Raw genomic sequence first — 18879 nt, 5'->3', positions numbered from 1 at the left:
TTATTTATATCCTTATCTTTTGAGGATAGGCAGTAGAAGTTGAAAGCTTTCCAACTATTTTTCCAAGTAGTGCTCAGGATAGTTTTTGTTTACTTCTTCTTTGTCTAAATGATCAGTTAACTCACCTTTGTTACAGTTTCCTCTGCATGATTCCTGTGGCATTAAGAGACATTGCTGAGGACCTGACTTGCAGTTAAGCTTTTTTTGTGCACGTTCTGGTGCTTCACTTTTTTGTACCATCTTTGTTCGTGCATTTGTGTTTAATAATGGATCAGTCTTTTCCCTTGAGATGTTTTGTTAAGCCATTTGCCAATCCCATTTCTGTTCTTCTTCTGATTCTCTGCTAGAGGTATAAATTGGGGTCAATTCCTTCAGGCAGCTACTGCACAAATAGGTACTTAAGTTAAACTGTCGTGGAACTACACGTTTAAGTTGTTCTTCCATCTTCCCACAACATTTGCAGTAGCCCTGGCAGTTTTTTTTAGACCTTTATATTAGCTTCAGCTGAGGACTTCTCCTTTTTTTTTTTGCCTGTGCTGCCTTAATGCTTAGATCCTGGCGCCCTGAGGGCTCATGCGAACACCAGTATTGATGCAGAAGAAAAGGGAAAAGTCACTTGGGATCAGAATTATTTGGATATGCTTAATCTGTTACGTAGATGCTCCCATAGTATTTGCTGAAAACAGTCCTAATCTGCTAGCAAAGAGGGGGGGGACCTAATAAAGTAAGTGGCAGAGAGTAGGGAATAACACAATAGGTGAGATGCAGGAATAAGTAGTGAACAACTTTTAGTTGTCACTGATTAATTATCCCTCTGCTGCTTTCTTCTGTGTCTTCTAATTCTGAACGGAGAATTTTTGAACTCCGTTTACACAGACAAATAAAAACATGCTTCTCTTCATCCCTCCGCTCAAGCCAGAATAGTCTTCTGTCTGTGAAATCAATTAGGCTCAGTAGCTTTAAACGGAAGTTAAATTTCAGAACTGTTTGATTGAAATAAATTGGTGATCGTAAGGGAAATTGTAATCACAGCCTGAACCTCTGATTAACCATCTGAGGCAAGTGTTGGGGCAGCTGTGGGAGCAGAGGTGAAGGTAATTCAGCTATGATTCCAGAAGGTGTGGAGCTTGACTCTACCTCTCCTAGATTTCATTTAAGGGCTGAGCACCACTAAGGCAGCATCTCTTTTGGAGACTGCTGCTTTGTGGAGTTCTGGTGACAAGCCTCAGCATCTTCCATCTTGACTGAAGGCCTCAGAGTTAGTGAGTTTTTCCTATAGATAACTTCTGGCTATCTATTTATAACTGTTCTTTTACTATTCCAACTGTACATTACTTTTCTAGCGTTATTCCAACTGAACAGTGATTATTGGTAATAACCTTGAGAGAACAACGCTAATGAAATATTGTTTAGTATCTCTTGTGCTTAAATTATGGAAGGTTGTGGACTTCAGATCTAGTATGTAGCTGTTGGCATAAATTCTGATTTCTGATCTCTTTGTGCATTAAGACTCTTGTGTTCATTCATCACCATGGCTTCTAACCACTTTCATCTGTCTCTTTTTCAGTCCCTTTCAGATGCCCTGATTTCACTCCAGATGGTCTATCCTCGAAGAAATCTCTCAGCTGACCAGTGGAGAAACGCACAACTACTGAGTCTCATCAGTGCACCCAGTACAATGCTAAATCCTGCACAGTCTGACACAGTATGGCTTTTGTATTTCACATTTATCATAAAGTTCAGCAAAGTTTGCTGTGAAATAACATAGGGGTGGTTTGTTTCCTGTTTGGTAACCTGTACAAGGCTTCTAAGCAGGGAGATAAATAGGTTAGTTGGGAAAGTTGTGTCCTTTTGTAGATGGAAATGCTTCTGTTGTATTAGCCCATGCCTTTATTTCTAAAGCTTGTTAATCGAGAGTTGAAGAGAAGTGATATTAGTGCTACGTTGTGGAGCAGGGGAATCCTGTGTGCTGTCAGATGGCTTTGGGCCAACAGACCGCGAGTCAGAACTGATGCATTCTTTAAAATGTTTCCTGGTCTCAGTTTTTGTCTCAGTTGGGACAGGAATAGTCATGTTTTGGGGGGGAAGAAAATCAAGTGGTTGTCAGGTTGTGCTTGGTTTACATCAAAAGCCTTTTGTTGTTAAATGCAATGTCAAAGTAGGTATTTGTTTCAAAGTATTGGCAAGGACTGGAAGCTCATGTAATGATATGTCTCCTAATATCTGAAGCAGTGATTTGTTTACTAATCAGAAGCAATGTTCCATGGTTCATCAGCATTTAAGACTGTTTTTAATCCCCTTTTCTCAAACGTACTTTTTGTGGAACAGCTCGTGTACAAATGGTTTGCTGTTTGTTCAACAGATGCCGTGTGAATACCTCTCTCTGGATGCAATGGAGAAATGGATTATTTGTGAGTAAAATCATATGAAATGGCTCATGGTTGCATTGAAAAACAACTAGCATTTAATGGGCAGTTTGTGTTTCTGTATTGTACAGAGATTCTAGAGAGCTTGATTTAATCGTAATTGTATGGATTGCACTTTCTACGCAGTGAAGCTAGACTTCAGCTCCTGCTGGAACGTGGATTGACGTGAGTTTAGTCTGGATGTTCACAAAGAATTGAGGTTGTAGGACTTAACAGGAAAATAGTTGTTGTAAAACTATGAGTCATTTCTTACAAAAATGAAAGTGTTCCTCTTCTGCAGTGAATAGTGGAGTACTTTTGTGTGTATGTAACTACATGCTATCCAGTGACATGTTAATCAGTTAAGTAATTGTCCACTTTAAGAGAAGAGGCCTACAGTCTCACTGTTCTCTTACTGTCTTTGTGCATCTTGCTTATGACACCCGTTGACGTGAACTTCTGAAGTTGGATTTATTTTGTGCCATGGAGTCCTAAATAGTGACGCGACAGCTTTGAACCTTTGGAAGCTTGCACTTCAAAGCAGCTCCTGCCTGGCTCTGTTTAGAGATGAAGTATTCCATATTCACAAAGCTGCGGAAGACTTATTTGTAAACATACGAGGGTAAGTTGTCATCCTCCTCTTCTTTCTTGTGTTCAAAGTGTATCATTTCTTTAAGGACTGGTCTGTTAATGTCAGTTCTACTTCATATGTGCTCCTCTTACAGGTAATCAGACAAAAAAAACAAGAGTTCTTAGTTTTGTGACAGTTGCTTTAATGCATAACTTCCAAGAGCCCATTTCATAACAGTTGTGGATTTGGGGTTTGTTTTGTTTTTATTCCTAGTTGTGAAAGTTTTTTCTGAGTTGGTCTCTGAAAAGGCGAGTGTTTAGAGTGCTTGTGAAGAGAAATGATGTCTTGAATGCAGTGGCAAGCATTTGTCATTGTTTTTGCAATACAGCATGCAAAAACTCAGGCAAAAGTGGAGTCCTCTACCAGAGAACAGCAGGAGCACTTGAGTAGAGAGTTGTTTTATTTTTGAGTATCCGATTTATGCGTTTAGATTTGGTTGTGGAATGAAGTCTTGTCTTAGCTTTCTGCTTTACCTTGCTTGCTTTGTAATTGCAGTTCATTGCAATTCCCAATTGCTGGATTGTGCTTCTGTTTCTTTCTTACCATCTTGGGTTGTTCTTTTTCCTACAGTTACAACAAGCGTATCAATGACATCAGAGAGTGTAAAGAAGCTGCTGTTTCACATGCGTAAGTGTCTTAAAGACTTTTCTGGGGGATATTAGTGTTGAATTTTCTTCTCAGCCAAATTATGAAGGCTGTATAAACAGGACTCGTTGTATTCCAGTTTAATTGTGCATTTTCAAGAGAGCCCATGCATTGACCTCTCTGGGTTTGCTCAATCGTATGCCATTATCAGTTGATTTTATCAAGTCTTATATTATTTGTCAGATTTTCAGAGCATTTAGTTTATGTTTCTTTCTGTCAAGTTACTGAATGTGAATGCAAATTGAATAGAAATGTTTTAGTGGAGTCCAATGCAAATCCTCTGCTGGGACAGAGGTCTTCCTTATGTAGTTATTGCATTACTTCAGGAATATGCAGTGTGGGTGATGGAGATGTGAATTTCAAATGAATCGTGTCCTTGGAAATGCTGAAGTTTTTAAGTTGATGTGATAAGAGGTGGGCCTTAAATGTCTGCAGTGAGTCACGTGCCAGCCATGTGCATGTTGGATGATGGTTTGGTTTGGTCTTTTGATGCAGTGGTTCGATGCACAGAGAGAGACGCAAGTTTTTACGTTCTGCACTCAAAGAACTGGCTACAGTCCTGTCTGATCAGCCAGGCCTGCTGGGCCCCAAGGTAATTACTGGCCTTGTTTCATCCTGCGTTGTAGTTTGTTCCTTGGTAATATTCTGTCATTTGAGGGAGGGCAAATCCTTCTGTATTCTGAGGTAAAACCTGCTTAGTTTTGAAGATTCTGTTGCTTTAGAGCCCCATTGTGTCTTACTGTGCATCAAGTGTCCAACTGTCGAATAAACCTCCAGAATAATTTTTCTTTTTCAGGCACTTTTTGTATTTATGGCGTTATCCTTCGCTCGTGATGAAATCATTTGGCTTCTTCGTCACGCAGATAACATGCCAAAGAAGAGTGCAGATGACTTCATAGATAAGTACGTCAACAATTTTTAGTATGATGGCTTGAATATTTACAAGAAGCTTATGGAGGGAATACATTTGAAGGCGAAGGAATATCAGCGAATGGTAACTTGGTAGGAGAACTGGGGCTGTTTTGTGACAGTGCGAATCATCCCATCAAAGCAGAAAAGCAGAGGTGTTGTTGTGTTAGAAACTGCTGGAGCAGTGGTAAACATTTTGTCTGCAGAAGATTTATTTGTGAAGGAAAATTATTTTGTGATAATCTTAAGCATTTTTTTTTTCTTCTCTAAGAGGGGAGGGAGGGGGGTGTGAACTTATATGGTCACATATGGGAAAACAGGCTGTTCCAGAGATGGATTTGCAGAATGTCTCCTTTATCGTAGCAGAACTGTCATTTAAATCTGATAATCAGGTTTATTTGTATAATATATGTTTAGTGTCATCATAAATAGGAAGTAAAACTGAGAAATAAGATTATAAAATCTCATGAGCGTGAGGAGACTGAAGGGAGCTGGTTGTCCATGTAGTGTTTTAGGGATAAGGGAGCACAGGAGTTTGATCTTGGGAATAAAGTCTGACAGCATCTCCACTTGGCAAGTGACAACCAAGGGTGTTTCTAGAGCTGAAACAGAAAGCCTTGGGTTCTGTTCTCTGAGCTGTGTGGTGGGGATGGCGGTACTGCAGGTAAATAAGAATCCATTCTGAAATGCTTGCAGGGATCTTTTTGTCTACCTCTTCTGAGCAACCGTGAAGGTGGCTTTTATTGTGGTTACCTGTGTCATACACCCGGACTGAAGTTTGAGTGCTCAGCTGCCATTGCAGTTACTCAGTTTGATTTGCAGTCATAACCCACTGTTGTTGTATCTCATTTTCGTGACTTGTGCCTCTGGATTTAAAACTTGATTTTTAACTCCACGTATTCCTGGGCTTCTCAAGACTGAGTTCTTGGTCTCTTCTAAATGGGTAAATATGAGCAGAGCTGGTCCATCAAAAGAAAATGCACGCTGGTTAAGTATGTCAGGCCGTCTGATTGTTTCTCGCAGAGTTCTGGGCTTAATCCAGGAAGCCATCAATCTAATAATTGGGAGAGCATTTTAAGCTTTCATTTTCAGCTTTGATAGTGTTACTTAAAGAAAATTGCCCAGTGTGAACTGCTTTAGTTAATTGACATCTACACAAGGAGTAACATGCATTATCTTCTGTGCAGTGCTTTCAGCAGAGGAGGGTGTCTTACCATCTTGTAAAGTCGTGGGTTTTTAGAATAAAGGCCTTCTGACTTGAGCTGCAATCAGTAATTATTACAGTTCTGTTTTTCAGCTTTAACTGCTTTAGCTTTTTTTAATTGGCCATTACAAAAGGGCTTCTTCTGAAAGAAGTGGGCAGTTACAGGGACCTTTGAGGATTACTGTGAGGGGGGTCCTGTTGATGTATTTCCAAGTGAGTGGATTTTACCATACAGAGAAAATTTCTATGAAAAAGTTATATAATGTGAGATGATGTTAAATACAGAAATTACCTCTAAGTAATAGTTTTAAAAGCAAGGTTTAGGAGGCAATCCCCATGGGAAGTGTTGCACTGATACAGGTGTTTAATATTGTTTATCCTTTGTGTTTGTAAGCCTTCCCTTGTCTTCCTGCTTAGGCACATAGCTGAGCTGATATTCTACATGGAGGAGCTCAGAGCACATGTGCGCAAGTACGGACCTGTGATGCAGAGGTACTACGTGCAGTATCTCTCTGGCTTTGATGCGGTGGTCTTAAATGAGCTCGTTCAGGTATGGCAAGAGCATGGTTTGGGTTCTGTTTTATTTGTCCTAAAAGTCTTTATGAATCACGTTTTGGTTTTGTGGATTTTGATAAATGTCCTGGAATAAGGCCAAGTGTCTGAGCTTCCTGCTTAATGTTAGGGTTTAGAGCTGTGCCTTTGTTTGCTGTATGAACACCAAAAAGTTATGAAGCAGTGTTATATTCGAGACCATTATGCTTCTTTTCTCCTCAAGGAGCAAGCTGTAATTTATTTTAATCTTAGTCTGTAGGGACAGGCAAGAATTTCTTTAAAGGCTTCTCCTGGAGGGCTGAGGTTCCTTTTAATGACTTGGGGAATGCTTCTGTTTTATTATTGAGCAAGAAAGTGTTTTGCTCCGCTGCTTTTGAGTGGGGAGAAGCTAACTGTGCTTGCAACAGTGTCAAGCTGGTGTTGCTCACTATGGTTCTTTTATGTACAATGTTTCTTCTTTAAGTCTTTTGAGAGCAGCAGCGCTGCCTAAATAACACCCTTAATGCAGTTCAGTGTCAGCTTAACATGCTTAAATAACCTAAATATGAAGTCAGGTATCTGTAGGGGTCACCAGAGCCTGTTTTACTGTGGTCTCCTTTGGTACCTCTCTCATCTCTGCAAGTAAATATACACTAGAGAGCTTCTGAGCTGCCTAAGAGTTGATGTAGTGTCACTTAGCCCTGTGCTGTCAAAACTCTTATTCTTGTCTAGGCTGGCAAATAACTGGCAGGATTTCTGAGCTGCTTTGATTACGTTTCTGAACGGCCACGAGGTGGAGCCCTAATGTAGTGAACACAGGAGCTACTCAAACTGGAGTAGCTTCTATTGAGTATTAAGCTCTTTTGCTGTTTCCAGAAGTAACTTTCTTACTTAAGGTAGTGTATCAGTGACCAGAAGGGGGAGCTGATCTCCTCTGCTGTTCATTTTAACATGCAGTTCAAACTGTTTATTTATCAGTTTATATTACTGTAGTCTACAATGTGAAATGTAACCAGATCCTTGGTTTTACTTTTAATTATATGAACCTCATATTTAACAGAAATATGATCTTAACAGTTGCTGCAACTGCTTCTTCATCAGTTGTTCCTTGTTGTAGGAGTTCTATACTTGGCAGACTCTCTTTAAGGTGCTCTAAGTCACTCAAGTCGGTGTTAGTAGAAATCTGCTGATGGATCGGTCTGTGGGAAGCCTAGTGATTCTGAGCTGGGCTCTGCTGAGTTTTCTGAGCCCAGCTGAATTATCTGTGCAGACAGATCAGGTGCCTGTAGAGGTCTGAGAAATGTTTGGTGTCTCTTGTATAGCACAAAGATGGTCCCTGTCCATTTTGTCAATGACAACAGCCTGAACATGTGTGGGAATGGTTACTGACAGATTTTTGTCTTTCGTGACAAAGTTGGTTTGGAAACAACCTTTTGTGGGTACAGTCATTAACCAATGAACTGGAAAATAGTACTTGTTAATTCTCACTATTTGAAACTCTGCTGATTAAGTTATATTCTGTAAAGTATGTAGAACGTATTATCAGATTGCAGATGATAATTTGTTATAAATTTTGACGATCTTTTCTAAATGAGCTTTGAACTAATAATAACAGTAACAACAATTATTTCAGAATCTGTCAGTGTGCCCAGAGGATGAATCCATCATCATGTCCTCCTTTGTAAACACTATGACTTCGCTAAGTGTGAAGCAAGGTAAGTCTATTCCTATGAGTGTGGGGGAAAGTGGGAACCAAATGAAATGTTTCTTTGGAAAGTTTCATGGCTTCCTGCTACTTCTGATTGCACATAACAGTAAATGGCATAGACGCAATTGACTTCCTTGTTTCTTTTCCATTATTGTATCTGCTTCTTTATCTGTGTCCTTTCTCCTGGGCAGTTCTGTACAGATAAGGCTACACTATTTGAAGGACACTAGCTTTAATTTAGAAAGGATATTATATGTATTCTTATTTAAACATTTCAATGCCTGTTAGCATGGTTGTGCTGGATTGAAGTTATCAAGTGAAAGAGGTTTAATAGCCATGTAATTTTTTTACTGGCTTAGTGTTTCTGAATTGCTGTAGTTACCTCCCTTGAGTGTTTATGTTCAGTATTTTGCCTTCATTTTTCTTTCAGTTGAAGATGGAGAGGTATTTGACTTCAGAGGAATGAGACTAGATTGGTTTAGATTGCAGGTAAGACTGCATGTCTGCATGGCGTTCAACTTAGAGCATGTTTTGGCTTAAGTTCTTACTGCTACTGCAAGTAGGTGACAGGCTATGTAAGGACATTCTGCGCAATTAAAACTAACAAACACACAGGACAATTTTCTGTGTTCTGGTGTAACTTTCTTTTTCCCTTTGCATCGCCACCTACTTTTTGCAAATAATTCTTTGGAGCATTTTTAACAATTTGGAAATGGAATGTGTTGTGGAGGAGGAGGCTGTTGGCAGCTGTGTGCTGTGTTGAATATGATTCAGCCTGCCCAGCTAAGGGAAGGTAGAGGCTGCTCGGCAAGAGAATGTTCAGTGAGATCGCTTGTGTGTGCTGGGGTTACCCTGTCTCCAGTTCACATAGTAAAAGGGGGAGAAGTGTTTAGACGATAATCTCAATATTAGATAGACATGGTATATTCTCGTATTTGAAAAATGCACTTTCTTTCTCTTGCGTACCAAAGCATGAATATTACAAAGCAGAGGGGCAGGTTCTCTAAACTTGATTCCTCTAGTGTGTGTAAGTGTTTTGTCAGTGTTTTCCTGCCTCACTTCTTCTGTGCCTTGCTGTCATACTCGAGACATCTGGAGACTTTGCTGAAAGGCGGTTTGCTTTCCTTAAAATACAGTAAAAGGTTAAAATGGGCTGTGTGAAGTCGTTACAAATACTTGTTCTCTGCACAGCATAATCAGTGCTTAACTTTCGTGTTGGACAATAGCAATGAAATAGTCAAAAAAAGCAGCGGTAGTTTCATTTTCTTTCTTTTTCTGTCCAGGCCTACACCAGTGTCTCTAAAGCTTCTCTTGGACTGGCAGACCACAGGGAGCTAGGCAAAATGATGAACACCATCATTTTCCACACAAAAATGGTAGATTCTTTGGTGGAGATGTTGGTTGAAACCTCAGATCTCTCTATATTCTGGTAAGTTACGAACCTGAGCGCATATTTGTGTTAATTATTGTTTGATTTGTCCTTGCAAGTTTAACTTTTAATAAGCTTCATAGGATACTTCAGTGGGAGACTCAGATGAAGTTCTGGTTAGCTGTTATTTCTCGGAAGGTCTGTCAGAGATTGTTCAGACAGTCACATAACTGATCTGGGCTCGTTTGTGAGTTCTTATGTAATGAGTTCTAGCAAAAGCTGCAAATCCTTGTGGTGACCACGTGTCAAACATCAGAATAAAAATGGTCGCATAACAAGAGATGCAAACAAAATGGGTAAGAAGTGAATGTCTTTGAAAGCAATATGCATTATCTGATATTACATATGTTATAATGACATATCTGGCATTAACAGCGAGTTTGATTTGTGTAAGTAGACTTCATTTGCAGTGGGCTTAGACATGTATTCCATTAAAGTGTCTTTTTCTCATTAGTTTCTATAGTCGTGCTTTTGAGAAGATGTTTCAGCAGTGTTTGGAGCTTCCCTCTCAATCAAGATACTCGATTGCATTCCCACTCCTTTGTACTCATTTTATGAGCTGCACCCACGAACTGTGCCCAGAAGAGGTAATTTTGTATACAATGTCTTGGATACTGTCAGCTCTGGTTTAAAAATCGGAAGTACTGGTGCTCAGGGCTGTAAGGTATTTGTTGTAGCAGCGTTGGATTAGAGGAAGGAGAGTGATAAAAAGGCAAAGTTCAGCACTTTACTGTGCTTAGGATTGTTTCCTGAAGTATGATTGTCTTTGCTTTAGAAAGAGGTTGAGTTCAGGTCCAAAAGTGAAATGACTTTTCCGGGTCACTGGTTTGTGTGTGGCTATGTGCTGTTTGCCTGCTACAATTCGTAAGTTTATTAACTCATAGTTATAGAAGTGGAATAGTGAGTTGGGAGTTCAGCGTGGCCCGTTATACTGTTATCCTTAGCAAGCCTTTGAAAATGTAATCTTAAGTGATACGTGGTACAATGTAAGCATTCGCTTTGCTATATTTTCTTATTTGGGTAGAAATAGGAATGCGAATTGTGGAGTGCTGCTTCCAAAAACTTGATCCTTTGTTAAAGCAGATTTCTTTCTGAGGAAGTTCTTGGTATTTTTATGTGATGAAACAGATCCTTTAGTACTGCATGTATGCCCATAGACTTTGGAATTACCCAGAGGGTTTGCATGGCCAGTCTGGTGTAGTGTTTGTGTAAGTGGATTTTTATTCTGAAGTGCTAATATGAAGTTACTAGGTCTGTTAGGCTACTACAACAAAGCTTCGATGAAAGCTTCCTTTCAGGACAGGATATGTCTTTCAGAACCATTCCAGTACCAGCTAGGAATCAGTGGCCGAAGCTCAAAGCCTGCTGTGTGCTTGTTGCTGTGAACTCAGCTGGAGCAAACGCCTTGTGCCACAGCCACAGTATAAGAACTGTATCACTTGGTAGCTGTTGTAGGTTTGGAAAAATAATCCTTGCGGTGTGCCCTACAGTGTGTGGTGGTGTGGCTGTTACGAAGTAAGCATTAGTGGTAGAAGAAGGATGTCATGAAGGCAGAAGGCTGTACTTGTGTGGATCCCATACAGAGGAACCTAGTCCAGAAATGTATGCAGCAAGGCTTCCTTATTACACTTGTTTGAGGGAATGAATGGTGCTGTGTGCTTGCAGTAGCTTAAGTTACATTTTCTTTTTCTCTTCATTGATTTGTACCAGTACTAAACGTGAGATTTGCACTAGCCTAGAGTACTGGCTGCTTCAGATGTTGTTCAGAATTGGCGATGAATATCTGCTTTTAAAAACTTGTCGCCTTTTAGTGAAGTTTTTGCTTTTCTCTTTCTTTTTGGAGTATGTAACGCACTATGTCAGTAACTGAAAATTTCACAGTACAGGGCTTTGCAGTAAAAAAACCATAATGGAGAATGAAAGGACTCAGGATTGTTCACAACTCAGCGTTGTTCAGGACTCAGTAATGTGCTTTTTGTCACTCCAGATGTGAATGAGCTGCAGAACAATGTATTTTTGGAGTAGTGTGGAACTAAGAGGAAAGTGACAACTAAATTCTATTTGATTTTTAACAGCGGCATCACATTGGAGATCGTAGTCTTTCCTTATGTAACATGTTCCTGGATGAAATGGCTAAGCAGGCTCGAAATCTTATCACAGACATTTGCACAGAACAGTGTACGCTGAGTGATCAGGTGAGTGTTTTTTGTTCTGCTTTAATTCTCCTTTCAGGCTTTCTAGGTAGTTAGACTTTGTGAAATGTTATGGCTCTGTTTCCTTTTCACCTCTTTTCCCCTGACCTCAGGAACTTCAGTGTTCATAAAGTGATAAGTACTCTGATGAAGACTTTTTATGTTAAATGATCCTGTTAGTTATCAAAGGAGTTGTTACTTGTGTCATGAGGTCTCCACCTACTTGTAAGCTTATTTTTTATCTCATGGCTGCAGTGCAGTTGGTTTTTAACTGTGGGGGTGATTTCTTTCCCTCTCCCAGCTGCTGCCAAAGCATTGTGCCAAAACCATCAGTCAAGCAGTGAACAAGAAGTCGAAAAAACAGACGGGAAAGAAAGGAGAACCTGAACGGGAGAAACCAGGAGTAGAAAGCATGAGAAAAAACAGATTGGTTGTGACCAAGTAAGCAGCCTCTCCTGTTCCTTTCACAGTGATTCCCAAGTCTAAACTTGTGACTTTTACTTCTTGCTTACATTCTTAGAGTAAAGTTGATGGTAAGTGCAATGACTTCCTGGTCTGTGGACATACGGTACTCGTACCTTGTACAAAGACTGGGTTTTCTCACTTAGAGTGGTAGGAATGTGCAACTCTTACCAAGCACTGTGGCTGTTACCCTTCTAGAGTAGTAAGGATCTATTCCCATGCTGTAGTTAAATTTCCTGTAGTCTTATCAACTGAGGAAGTGGGAGTCCCAAGGCATGGGTGGCATCTTTCAGTTCAGCCTTGCTTAACATTGTTAGTTGGATGAAGTACAGATAGGTCTGAATGCTCATGCTGCTGAAAGTCAGTTTGCTGCCTTCATCTGCTGGTATGGGGAGGTTTTCTTACTTGTAGCTATAGGAAAACTGAAAGCACTAGCAAACTAGAAACAAATCTAGATCCATTAGAAAGAGAGAGTGGAAGATGAATGAATCCATCTTGGGATGTAAGAGGTGATAGGGGAGGAAATATAGGAAATAAGTGTTAGGTAAGATCACAGGCCAAGATTGTAGAGGTTGAAGAGGAAGAAGGGAGGTATAAGAAGAGGACGAGGTGTTCAGTGTTGTGTCTGGAAGTGGTTAAATGCACACATGCTGCTGAGAAGGAATTACAGGTGCAACAACCAACCATCAGAGAACTGCACTTGTTCAAAGAAGTTGAAAGAAGGGAGCTGTAGCTGATCTTGAGGCATCTTCCATCTATGTATCTTTCCTATGATAATATTATGTTATGTTAAGTAATTTGTTTTCAATTTCTTAATTTCTTTTTAAAGCCTGGACAAACTGCACACTGCACTTTCAGAGCTCTGCTTCTCAATCAATTACGTACCGAACATGGTGGTTTGGGAGCACACGTTTACCCCTAGAGAATATTTAACCTCTCACCTGGAAATCCGCTTTACCAAGTAAGAAGTAACGGAAAGATAAATGTGTTCATAAACAAGATGAGTCTGTCTTGGTTTGATATTGGGAGTATTGTATGCTTACTACATAAGATTAGTTTTTAAAGGTAGCTTGCAAAGCTCAGAAGTCATATTCTTATACTTTTAACTTTGTGGAGACTTAAGTATGTTGAATTGAGTATCATCTACTGTATAGCCTGATCCTGCATTCCTTGTCCTGTCTTTTCTGGTAGGATTCGGTGATGCCAATTTACTTAGGCGCTTATGATGTTGCTATGATTGTTTTGCACAGTATATGGCATTGTTTCAGGTATTTGGGTTCACTGGTCTGCTGCAAGGAGACTTTGAATTACCAGAACTCAGTGGCAGACAAAGATAACAGAAAATGTAATTACTGCTGTTCTTCAAGTAGAAGGAAAACAAACCTGGTCACTTTGTGCACTCATCTGTTGTTAGCTATATCTTCACATCGTTATTTCCAGAACAGTTACTATCTTTGCTATTAAAATGATTAATGATGACCAATTTTATATCTGCTTCTTTGCTTAACCCTTCTAAGAAAGGTGTGTAACTCCTTTTGTTTTTAAAAGGTCAATTGTTGGAATGACTATGTATAATCAAGCAACACAGGAGATTGCAAAGCCTTCAGAGCTATTAACCAGCGTAAGAGCCTACATGACGGTCCTGCAGTCAATAGAGAACTACGTACAGATTGACATTACACGAGTATTTAACAATGTTCTGCTTCAGCAAACCCAGCATTTAGATAGCCACGGTGAGCCAACCATTACCAGTCTGTACACAAATTGGTAAGTAACTGTATGAACACTTAGTATGAGCTTTGCATATCACTTCTATCAATGTATGTCTGCATCTTAAAACCTTTTCCCTTTCTGTTAAGGTATTTGGAAACATTGCTAAGGCAGGTCAGCAATGGTCACATAGCGTATTTTCCAGCTATGAAGGCATTTGTGAATTTGCCAACGGAAAATGAGTTAACTTTTAATGCTGAGGAATACTCTGACATATCAGGTAAACTTGTCTCAATGTAGTTATTGGATGTTTGTGAGGGATAAATGTAGTCTGCTTCAGTGATGGGAATTACAGCAACTCTTGAAGCGTTTCATCTTACACAGCTCTTGTTACCTTGCAGAGTATTTTCATTTCTGTTTATTTCTGCTGCCTTAGTGCCTTGAAGTAGCTCGTTTTTCTTACTTTTTGTTAAAAAATGAAAAACTGCAGTAGGAGTGTGATGTGTCAGTGACTGCTGATCAGTTCTGTTACAGCACGAGTTATCAAATCTGAGATGCAGCTTTGAGGTAAAAGTTTTGTGATTAAAACGCTGTTAGTTGATACGTTATGAATGTCAAATGACTGAAGAAGGAATGATTGAAGAATTGTTTCTTGTATTTCTCAGAAATGAGAGCCCTCTCTGAGCTGCTGGGACCGTATGGCATGAAGTTCTTAAGTGAAAGTCTGATGTGGCACATTTCTTCGCAGGTTGCCGAGCTTAAGGTAATCTTGGGGAACTCCTGGGTGGAAAGAAGGGTGGGTTTGTGTTTCAGCTTCGTTTAGGATGTTTAACAGCTATTTGTGTGCTATCCTTGTGAAGCGACTGCGTGGCACAAATGGCGAAGCTGTGCATTTGTGCTTTGTGTTAAACCAAGCTCTTCAGTAGCTGAGTGTGCAGGACTTTATGCAGGCTCTGTTAATTTACAGTATTGAGTTTTGTGTGGCTATTTGTGTGCTCCTTTATTAAAGAGGCACAGTCAGTTCTTAGAAGAAACATTCACTTTTTCTCCATCAGCCAGTGTGAGCGTACCAGGCCTTTAGAGAAGTACAGCTTTCTGCTGCATCTCAGGTTACATATTCAAAGATGTTGTTCTGTCTGTAAACCCCATCAGTGTTAGTGCTGAGTTGCTTAAGACGTATGCAGCCTAAAAAGATGTGAAGCCTTTTTTTGAGAAGGGTTGCTCATGTTCCCCCAGATGCCACAAGGGGGATGCAGGTACCCTGACCCAAGTGATTGACACTAAGCTGGATGGGGCTGTTGATTCTTTGTGCCCATTCCAGCTGTTGAGTTTTTAGAACGAGAGTTGCCAGGTGAGAAGGCTGTGAATTGAGGGTTAAATTATGTCAATCGTGGCAATGCAAGGTGACATTTAAAGTAAAACAGAAGGCCACTGGGCAGATGCTTGTTGGTTGCTTCTGTCTTTGTCCATTTATTTTTGTCCTACTTTGTTAAATTCAGCACGTTTGTTACTGTAGCTCTGTGGGTTTTATTTTTAAAATAAAAAAGCAACTTGAAGTTGTTTTCTGATACTGGTAAGGATAAGCGAAACACAAGGTGCATCCACGTGCATGTGACCACATATTTGGAGGGAAAAAAAAGTAATAAAATGTTCATCTGCTTGGCTCAGATGCGGTTGGCCTTGCAGAGAGAGCAGAGAAACATCTGTGTTTGGGGGAAAGAAGCACCAAGAGAATAGGAATGGGGAATTTATTAAGAGTAGGATTCCACATGTTTGCTTTTGTTTCCCAGACCAGGTGCTGGCTTTGTATCCGGAGTTAAAATGAGGGGGGGAGGGTTAACAAGTTGGCCTCAGTTAACTGTTAGAACTGTATTTCTGCCTGTCCTTTTTAAACCTTAAACCCATATGCTGGTTATTTTTGTGAAGCTGAAAGCTTGATTCAGTAGCAGCATGCAGGCTATTGCCTTCAGGCTTCCATTCTGTAGAGCTTTTGAGGAGTTTCAAATCCAATGTCAGGCATCTGCCAGATTCTGGTGCAGAGACTGATTTAAAATTGCCCAGCTTGATTTCAGTGTAACCTGGTGTTCTGTTTTGCTCTCCAGCTTTCAGCATAGCAATCAGTTTTTTGGTTATGTGCGTGTACTCTTGCAGTTTCTTGGAAGTGATTCATTTGCTGCATATTTAATAGCTTATTTCATAGGTTTGTAGAATTACTTTTCTTGCTTGTTAATGAAAAAATAAAATGGGAGCAATTAGCCTAAATCAGGCATTTATCTTATTAGCCTATCAGAATGGGTAGCTGACTCGAATCCTTGCTTCTCTTTAGAAACTTGTGGTGGAGAACGTTGAAGTTCTGACACAAATGAGGACCAGCTTTGACAAGCCAGACCAGATGGCAGCACTCTTCAAAAGATTATCATGTGGGTAACTAGCAAGGTCCTTACTGAAGATGTAGAACTGTTTCTATCCTTATCTTTGTGAAGAACACCTTTTAAATGAATGTCTCAGTATAATGTTGACAGAATCATGGAGTCATAAAATGGTTTGGGTTGGAAGGGATCTTTAAGACCATCCAGTTCCATCCCCCTGCTGTAGGCAGGGACACTTCCCCCTAAACCAGGCTGCTCTCAGCCCCATCCAGTCTGGCCTTCAATTCTTCCAGGGAGGGGGCGTCCACAACCTCACTGGGCAACCTGTGCCAGTGTCTCACCACCCTCACAGTAAAGAGAGGAATGAAATGTGCGTTGCTTTTTCTGGATGTGAAGTGATTGGTAATACTACATGTGTGAACTCACAAGCTGATGGATCTCTTCAAAGTACTCCAGTCCTCAGCTGCAGACAAAAAGAGATTTCAGTGTAGGTGATATGTGATGAGCTTTTAGCATCATTTTTTCATCAGGGCTGATAATACGCATCTGTAACAACAATAATCTAGGTGAATACTTAGGTGTAAATAGGAAGCACAGTTTTTTTGATGCGTATTTTTCTGATTCCTTTGCTTTAAACTGTTATTTGAAAGCATTTTTATAATGTATTTCACAGTTATTTTTAACAAGTAATAGTTACAGGGGTATGTTCTGGCCTCAAGGAAGCACAGCTCTAGTTTTAGCATTGAATACCATCATCTGTATGTAACAGGCTTCATCTGTTGAATGGTTTGCAGGGAATCTCTTCAGGAAATCTCATCATCAACTCAGGTTTAAGAAACTGCTTAAGCACATGTTTATTTTGGCTCTTAAGTGTCTGTGTTTCAGTATTGTGCTATTTTGAGGTATTTAGATTTCATTTTTCTTCCTGGTTTCATTGTTTCATTTCATTTTTTGTTGTTGAGTTGAGCTTATAAATTTGGGTAGGTTTTTGTTTACTTTTGTTCTTGTTCCTCTTCAGCTGTTGACAGTGTTTTGAAGAGAATGACCATTATCGGTGTCATCTTGTCTTTTCGGTCGCTGGCACAGGAAGCACTTAGAGATGTAAGAAATGACTGAGTATTTTCTGAATAATTTGTACTGAATTGCATAGGATAAGAAGGTATTTGAGATTTTCCCATTCAGACGTACAGCTTTGAAAAGGCTGATGTGTGGTTAAATTAGTTACAACTGAACCTTGAATTGCAAGTTCTAGGAAAACAAGTACTTCTTGAGTACTGTTTAGAGAAATACTGCATTAAAACCATCCTGTTGTGGTTGGAACAGGCCTCCTGGTGTTCTCAGTGTGTTGTAAAGCCTGATTTCAGTTTGTTTACCAACAGCTTGATTTTATTGGGCTTTAATGTCTGAGGTCCAAAACTTAATTAATACGTATAAAATGACTCATTTGGAAAAATAAATGCAGTAAAAAAATGGTGTTGTCTAGCTGATGGGGGGAGCTTTGGAAATGTGTTGTCCTCATTTTGCATTTGTGTCTCTTAGGTCTTATCCTACCACATTCCTTTCCTTGTAAGTTCCATTGAGGACTTCAAAGATCACATTCCAAGAGAGACTGACATGAAGGTAATGTGAGGCCCAAAGGGTAATGGAGTCATTTTTGGAGCTTACAGAAAATATGCAAGGGGCGAGACTTTGATCCTCCTTATGAAAAATGTTGGAACCAAAGAGCAGTGTTTTTTCTGAAGAGATAAGTCATTATCCTTCTGCAGCCTTCTCATGTTCTGGGGAAACATAGACTGACAAGTCCCTTTCTACCTGTTTTAACATCTGAGAACTTTCATGGCAGACATTAAGAACAAGGTTTATGAAGTGCCAAACTGTTACTAAGCAATAAAGGGAGGAATGCTGCACTGCACATAATACGAAGCTAAGCAGCCTGTGTGAGTGAGTATTAAAAGGCTGTGTGCGTGGTTAGAGCTCTGTGCATGGGATGTCTACAAGCCTGATTTTTGCCCTGAGTAGAAAATTATTCCAAACTTCATCTTAGACATGTTTGAGGAGAAGCAGTGCCATGAATTAAATGCCTTGCTTCTGAATGATAGTGTATTTACATTCACAACCCCTTGTCAGTGCATCGTGGGGCTTCTGGCCCTAGTTATGTGGCCCTAGTTATAGTTCTGGCCCTAGCTGCTACCTGGTGGGTTTTTTTAATAGCTCGTTTTGGCCTGGAGCATCTGAAGGCTTGCAGGTTCCTTGCTGGTGTTGTGGTGGGACAGAAAATGTGTGGCAGCTGTGGAATATGTTGTTATTCCTCAACTTGAAGGTTATGTTTTGCCATTGATTCTTGCTGAGAAATACTTAAGCGTTTAATGGAATGTATTATATAATAATTGTAAGTACTTCACCTTTCTAAGAAGCATATTATACTAACTGTTACAAGCCCTCTAAGGTCAGCATCACCAGTTCAGACAACACAGTTCAGCAGTCAGTCTGAAGCTGAGGCTGTGTGATGAACGCATGGGCTGAAATGCCACGTGCTTTCTGAGACTTCTAATGCTGACTAACTGTAAGTGTTTGAGCTCCAGAAAACTCTGAAATTGATGCCACCACAGGATCTCTGAAGAATACATTTCACGGATGCTGGCTTACAATAATTACATAAAAATGATGCGAGTTGCCTTTGCTCT

General features: G+C 40.0%; 1 protein-coding gene across 4 annotated transcripts in view; it reads left to right on the top strand.

Moving 5' to 3' along the window:
- Positions 1 to 18879, top strand: part of NCKAP1 (NCK associated protein 1) — a 51471-nt gene that overhangs the window by 22167 nt on the left and 10425 nt on the right. For all 4 annotated transcript variants that reach the window (XM_072341691.1, XM_072341690.1, XM_072341689.1 and 1 more), the window contains 20 exons: positions 1568 to 1705; positions 2363 to 2411; positions 2871 to 3027; positions 3607 to 3663; positions 4177 to 4273; positions 4478 to 4584; positions 6212 to 6344; positions 7959 to 8040; positions 8464 to 8522; positions 9317 to 9462; positions 9917 to 10049; positions 11538 to 11657; positions 11956 to 12095; positions 12946 to 13077; positions 13665 to 13883; positions 13976 to 14106; positions 14492 to 14589; positions 16153 to 16246; positions 17214 to 17296; positions 17735 to 17815. In XM_072341691.1, coding sequence (XP_072197792.1) covers positions 1568 to 1705; positions 2363 to 2411; positions 2871 to 3027; positions 3607 to 3663; positions 4177 to 4273; positions 4478 to 4584; positions 6212 to 6344; positions 7959 to 8040; positions 8464 to 8522; positions 9317 to 9462; positions 9917 to 10049; positions 11538 to 11657; positions 11956 to 12095; positions 12946 to 13077; positions 13665 to 13883; positions 13976 to 14106; positions 14492 to 14589; positions 16153 to 16246; positions 17214 to 17296; positions 17735 to 17815 — 2256 coding nt within the window. The remainder of the gene's footprint in view (positions 1 to 1567; positions 1706 to 2362; positions 2412 to 2870; positions 3028 to 3606; positions 3664 to 4176; positions 4274 to 4477; positions 4585 to 6211; positions 6345 to 7958; positions 8041 to 8463; positions 8523 to 9316; positions 9463 to 9916; positions 10050 to 11537; positions 11658 to 11955; positions 12096 to 12945; positions 13078 to 13664; positions 13884 to 13975; positions 14107 to 14491; positions 14590 to 16152; positions 16247 to 17213; positions 17297 to 17734; positions 17816 to 18879) is intronic.

Source organism: Excalfactoria chinensis, chromosome 7 (genome assembly GCF_039878825.1).
Source record: "Excalfactoria chinensis isolate bCotChi1 chromosome 7, bCotChi1.hap2, whole genome shotgun sequence".
In the NCBI taxonomy this organism is placed as follows: Eukaryota; Metazoa; Chordata; class Aves; order Galliformes; family Phasianidae; genus Excalfactoria; species Excalfactoria chinensis.
The sequence above is the reverse complement of the archived record's forward strand: the minus strand, read 5'-3'. Positions and strand labels throughout refer to the sequence as shown.